Genomic DNA, 6629 nt, shown 5'->3' on the forward strand with positions numbered 1-6629 from the left:
GGATGACTTTAATATTTTTCCCAGATATAGTTGGTGTGTGTGTGTGTGTGTGTGTGTGTGTGTGTGTGTTTGCATGATGTTGCCTTGTCTGTTGCTGTGTGGGTCTTTTTTGATGTTTCTCACTAACTGTTTCCCTCTGTGATGTCCATAAGTTGACTTTTCCTTTTAATTTCTTTCATCCCCGTCCTTAAGTAACATCCTGTTAAACCTGCCGAGGGAGGCTCTATCTCTTTGGTCTTTATTACTCATTTTCATCCTCCTAAATGTGTCTTAACTTAAAGACTTATGGTGATATTGGCTTCAAAGATTAGACGAAATTTTTGTTGTTTACAAAAATTTATTCATACAAATCTTACAACACTTTTTTTTTTTAAAACATTTATTGACTTGACCCTTGCAGATCGCCATTTGAAGTAGTAACCTAATACTCACTTTCTACACAGTAAATATATATATCTTTGAAGATTATTTCATTTTAGTAAGGCTATTGGCGCTTTCATTATCATACATATAATGTTTCATGGAGAGCGGGAAACTGATCCTTCCCTCTACTTTCACAAAAATCTACATTTCTAGAAACAAAGTGCAAAAGAAAAGCAGTGCAAGCGTGAACGCTTGACGTCTAAAGCTGGAATGCTTCTAAAGAGCCTAACAGACGTCTGTGCAACACAAAAACAACAACAAAAGGGTGAAATGTAAGCTGATGATGTGCAGCATTGTAGGGCCACAAAATAGCCATCTGTGATTCATGGCGGTTTTAAAGTCGATGCAAGGCACCACAGCCGCAAACTGCTTCCTGCGTCACAAAGCCTAGAGGAGAGTGCAAAATTAAAAGAAAGATTGATACAGTAAACACAGAACTTTTTTTTTTTTTTTTTTTTACTCTGCTGCTTTGAAAACTCGCTTTTCCTGAAAAATGTGTGTTCCTTCCTCTCAGATATGCTAAGAAGTGTGCAGACGGGGGGAATGTGATTTGTTTACAGTCAGTTTTTGGTCTGGTCTTGTAGATTTTACAAACTTTGAAACTCTACTTTTCAAAATCAGCATGTTCCTGGCCATCCTTGATCTCTAACTGTGTTTTCATCTCGTGTGCTTGCATCTCATCCTTCCTCTTCTTCAAATCTAATGTCAGTTGTGGCCTTTGTGCCATGCTACAGAAAGAGACCACTATAAACGTCCAATCTTCATATACAATTTAACACTTGGCTCCTATATCAGTTTAGTGACAGATAAAGCATGACATTAGACCGGGAGATTCTTGCCAGCAGTAACGTACATTCAGATAATTCTCCAAAGGAGGACAACAAACAGTTTGTGTAGAGATGTGAGAACAGAACACAAAACAACATCCAGAGATGACAGGTATGTGTTTGCAGTAGTCAGAAAGCAAGCAAAACCATCTAGTTGGAGTCGTCTGCACAGATGCGGTGACTAGTGCAATTGCTTTAATCATGCAGTCTACTGTTTTTTTTTTGTTTGTTTGTTTGTTTTTACATTGGTTCACATGACAGAAAAGAGAAGCACAATAGACCCAGAACACAAAAGTTCAAACTGCCTCGTACGTCTCCCACAAAGAACAAATCGATGGAGAAGTCACCATGTAACAAGTATCTTCTTTTTTTTATGCTTTTTTAAAAATTTGCCTGATGCTTGAGATGTTAGTGATACTTATTATATGGGCAGAGAGACGTGAGAAAACCCTCAGCAGAAACCAGTTGATAGAAACACAAGGTTGGCGATTTACATGAGTCAAAGGTGTCTCTGTAAACACTGCAGAAGAAAAGAAGAACCTCAGAAGTACTCTGGTCCTCATCTCAGATTTGTTTTTGATTTATTTATTTATTTGACAAGAATCCCATGTGGACTTAAAAAATGAATAACTGGAATTTTAAAAGTTTTTTAAGCCAACAGGGCTCATCTGGTCTAACCCAGATCTATTAAAATATCTTTGCATCCATGAGGAGGATAAATCTGTATCTTTCAATCAAGTGATATGTATAACATATCGGTCTGAGCAAAGACTTTCCACATTGTGGGATAAGGTGGGATTAAAGATAAAAAAAAATCTGTGAGACTCTCAGAGAGACAGGAGCACTAATGAGGCGGAAGAAGAGTTGAGTGTTTGAGGGTTAAAGGTGAGAAGAAAAGGGCGGGGCATGAGACGCCCCTGCGAGGATTACGGCCTCGGGAAAGAGCCTGAAACTCACCGGAAATTGGGGAGAGAACTGTTTCAGCCAGTCTCCCAAAAAAGCCTCAAACTCATCCCCGTCCGGGAGGGCATCAAAGTCTATGTCTTGTAGGATTTGGTGAAAACCTATGTCTTCAAGGCTGTTGTGAATAAAGACAACTAAACTCTTAATGTCACTTTACAAAAAGCAGCATTCAATACATTGATTGTCTTTTAAACTATTTATTTTCCTCACAATCATTATCTGGTCACTAAACGTTTAAAAGACAGGGCTGTTTGGAGCATATCGTCATGTGAACATGTGTCTCCCCTCAATAAGTAGGTCTAACAAAAATAAATCAATGAATACATAAATAGAAGCTATTTTCTTTTCTTTTTTAGAATGAACAAAAATTGGTCCACAAAGTAGATATGTGTGTCCTCAAGTGCTTTAAGTACAAAATAAAAAACAATATTATTATCAAAATATTCATTTTAATGGCTTACTTCATACATAAATACATGTTTAAGAACACAAAAGCGAATCCACTGATTGTTCAGATCTCAAAATGACGTCATGTGGGGCTGCACACACTTAAGTTTTTTTGTTTTTTTCAGGAGGGGGAGGAGGGGGAGGATGCTACAAATATGCCAGCCGGCGTCCTTTGTTTCTAATTCTCTGTCTATACCTTTTCCCAAGGACTGCCGCCAGGTATTTCTTGACCGCCATTTGCTTTCGGTAGCGGCTGTAGCTGTCTGTGAAGATCCCATCTGAGTGTCGCTTGGACAGAGGCTCTGAACTGTCGTCCAGTGTTTTCCCCCCGCTGTGAGAGAGACAAGAGGTTTTCACTATCATCACACTGATGCATTCATACTCACATGATCCCCCCTGTGTACAGTATGTGGCGCTGAGATGTAGAGCCTGGATACCCAAGATATCTTTGTGCAGTGCCGGACCTAGCACATTTGGTGCCCTAAGCAAGCTTCTACTAGTGTCCCCCCCTTCCAGCTCTAGGCTGCTGTAGGAGGATATGCATTTGTCTTTGTTTCACCATCTGAGAGTGGGAATAATCAATCAGGTTGTCCATTTTGTGCAGGACAATGCAGCATGTAGAGATGTGCAGAGACTCAATCTGTCCATTTAGTTTACTCCAGGACAAAGCAGGCAGCCTGTGCTCACATCGTCAAAGATTTTGCATGAAGAATCTTTGCAAAATGATCTTAATTTAGGCAGTGAAGCTTTTTATAGGCAACAGAGGCAGTAGCCTGGGGTGCCACTGAGAGGGTGCATCATTTCTTTCTTGCTTTTTTTTTTTTTTTCATAAGGAAAATGGTGACGTAGAGTGTATGTGGAGAGCATAAGGGTAAGAAGAAATGAAAAGTCAAACACCATCTGAGGCGCAGTACAAAAGATGAAATTTGCAAATTTGCATGTACAGTATTTTCATATTATTGTGAGCTAAGTTGTTTATTTGTGTTGATTTCACATAAGCTCTTGTTCTTGCTAGTAATAAATACAACATACATTAGTTGTAGAAGATGATTATAATAATAAGGGGGCAGAGGAAGCTTGCCTAGGGCGCCAAATGTGCCCAGCAGCCATTTTCTCTCTTTGTTTAACTTTAACATCTCAGAACAATCTGGCATTTATTTCCGACCTGCAATAAGATGTGATAGGCCTGCTCATAAGGCTTGAGTAATTGCACCCCCCCTCCCTCCCTCTTCCATCGGGAACCACTGGGACTCCATCCTATAAATAATTCATATGGAAATAAATTTAAACCTTCCCTCTGCGCCCTAACGACGCAGCAGCGAGCTCAGAAAACGACACTTCCCAAATCAATCAAGCGCCCGTTTGTGCTCTTATAGCATCAATAAAGGCTGATTCAGGATTCAGCTGCATGCTGGGAGATAATGGGACCACAGACACATACAGTACGTATAACAGCGTGAATTTATGAGCCTTTTAAAGGAACAGTCCAAAAAAGAAACCAGAACGCACAGAGGACAGAAAACAGTGTAAAAAGAAGAGGTGACAGCCAAGAAGATGTTCTTACCCTACACGTTTTGCCATCAGAGAATGCAGATATTTCCTTGCTGATAACTGACCCAGCGCTTTCCTGTAGGCTTTATTAAACATGCCGTCTGCATGCCTTTCCGTTCTGGGATGATAGATAGCCACACAGTAAAATCACCACACACCCAGCGCAAGAGAGGCAACAATTTCAAGTAGCTGCACTTTAAATAAATTCCTAACAAGTCAATTATAGGTGCAATAGTGGGCCTCATGCTCGGTTTTTAGTGGAAAATACATGTAGATTATTTCACTTGTGCCCTTTAGAGGCATAATTTAAGAAAAACTGAATTTTAAGATGTTTTAGAGCCAGGTTTTTGTTTTTGTTTTTTACAATTTAAAAATGCTGATGCGTAAAAGTAAAGTGTTAGTCGACTAACTTCCCCTGGGGATTCGGTCAAAATAATAATACTTTTTTTGGTGGAGACATGTCTCAAAATAATAAATAATAATCATTGTGTGACGATACGTTACATTGATTCACACAAAACGTACGACATACGTAGACAGAAATAGGGACTACGGCAATGAGACGTTCAACATGGATGTCTCCAACGTCGAGACAATAAAAGAAAAAGTTTGGGGGGGTAAAATGGTGACAGATACTCACCTTTTCTCTGGTGGGTAATACAAAGTGTAGACGTCGTCAGGGACGGACGGGGGGCTTCTCACATCCATTTGGTCTCTGTCGTAATCCAGGGACGGCAAGGAGTTTCCATCCTCATCATAAACCTCACTGTCGAGTCTGGAAAGATGAGACGCGTTTTTACAATCTGCTTTCTAATCAGCAACTGTATATTAGAATATATTTGCATATTCAGACATGACAAACTATTTTTTTTATTGTGTTACAAATAAAATTTAAAATAAGCATTATTCTATGTAATTTATATTTACATTAACATTATTTCTAAAATCCAGGAGCTCTATTTAACAGAAACGTTTCCTTTTAATTATCTAATCACACAGATTGATTGATTATTGGCTGCAGGACAAACGAAGCCACTGTACTCCACTGCCTCAGTAGCCTAAATGACATTACCGCCGCTCCCTGGTGAATGTTTCCCCGCAATTATTGCTGTGTGAGCAGCCCTATGGATCGGCTGTCAGATGATGTTATCCAGTAATCCAATTGGCTATTATTGCCACGGACATAACTAACTGTGGAGCAGATGTGGTCTTTAGCCTGCACCCTGTACCCTGCTGCTGTGCGCAACAATGCCAACTTCTACTCTTAAATAATAAAAAAAATAGTAATGAACAACTTAAAAGTGATACTTGAATGATAAGTAGGAGTGTACGTACCTAACACTGGGAAAGCTAAGCCCCACAGGTGAGCAGTTGACGCTGTAATGCATTATGATTCCATAGATGAGTAAGGCTAAAGTCGCTTTACTAGACATTGTCCTGCTGCAAGAGAGAAAACATGAAGTGAGTGAACACAATTCTTTGATGCACTGAGGTGAATTTTGTTTCCTGCTACTTTCACACCACACATAAGTTTCTAAAAGCAGAAAAAAATCAGCCACACCTGACTTTTCTCCAAACGCTCTCCACTTTTACGCTGCGTAAAAACCCTCCCTGAAAAGTGGCTCCTCTTACCAGTGATGAGACGCGATCCGTTGAAGATCTCAACTGGGAGAGTGAGATAGGATCTCTATCTCAGCCTCTCTCTCCTCCTCTTCCTCTGTTCCCTCAGTGAAGCGCCTCTCCGGTCTCCTTGTGTTTGTTCCGAGTGTGCAGCCCTCCGTGCGCCCGCAGCTCAGTTCTCGGGGATTTCTACGTGTACTCGGTCATGGAGAGCTCCAAACATTTGTCTGCGGAGAACTTTCCTGCGTCCTGTGAACTTAACTCCCCTCGGTTTTTTATTCATGAATCCGAAAGGCATGCCTTTTTCACTTGTCACGTAGGTAGGGGTGGGGTGGAGGGGGGGGTTGGATGGAGAGGGGAGGTGGGCGGCTGCGTCATCGCACCAACCCCCCCTCCAGCCCTCCACCCCGTCCCATTGGAGTGCATCCTTCTTCTTCCGCGTCAATGAAAGACCCCGGGCCAAGTCATAAAGAAGAAATGGATCCTGAATTCAAACATTATCATTAATTAAGTCGTGAATTAATGTCAACATCTGACGTCACGCCAGTAGGATCACGTGGGGCCCGGTGGAACGTGGGGGGAGTCGTCCGGTGCTGAAACGTGACTGACAGCTTCTCTTTTACAAAAAGTTTCTTTCAGTAACGCACCAAAGAGATGTGTGTGAGGCAGCTGGCCTCATTTATCAGAATATTTTTAGTCATATTCCATGTTTCACCTCTCTTCCTCTGCTAAGGTCAGAGGTCAGAGTCAGTTATACAACCACAAACCGAGGCTGCCATTAAAGGAACTATTAATCTA

General features: G+C 40.9%; 1 protein-coding gene across 4 annotated transcripts; it reads right to left on the minus strand.

Annotated features, from left to right (window-relative positions):
* Window positions 1–324: 324 nt before the first annotated feature.
* adcyap1a (adenylate cyclase activating polypeptide 1a) lies at window positions 325–6117 on the minus strand. Of its 4 annotated transcripts, XM_050057251.1 has the most exons (7): window positions 5844–6117; window positions 5547–5651; window positions 4852–4986; window positions 4225–4329; window positions 2857–2991; window positions 2208–2328; window positions 325–810 (listed from the first exon to the last, which is right to left on the minus strand). In XM_050057251.1, the coding sequence occupies exons 2-7, from the start codon at window positions 5642–5644 to the stop codon at window positions 802–804; spliced, it is 603 nt and encodes a 200-aa protein (XP_049913208.1). In that variant the 5' UTR covers window positions 5645–5651; window positions 5844–6117; the 3' UTR covers window positions 325–801. The 4 variants fall into 4 exon arrangements, with proteins under 4 accessions (XP_049913208.1, XP_049913207.1, XP_049913209.1 ...); XM_050057250.1 differs by lacking the exon at window positions 325–810 and having other exon boundaries at window positions 822–2328; XM_050057252.1 differs by lacking the exons at window positions 325–810; window positions 4225–4329 and having other exon boundaries at window positions 822–2328.
* Between the last annotated feature and the right edge of the window lie 512 nt (window positions 6118–6629).

Source organism: Epinephelus moara, chromosome 11 (genome assembly GCF_006386435.1).
Source record: "Epinephelus moara isolate mb chromosome 11, YSFRI_EMoa_1.0, whole genome shotgun sequence".
Lineage (NCBI taxonomy): Eukaryota > Metazoa > Chordata > Actinopteri > Perciformes > Serranidae > Epinephelus > Epinephelus moara.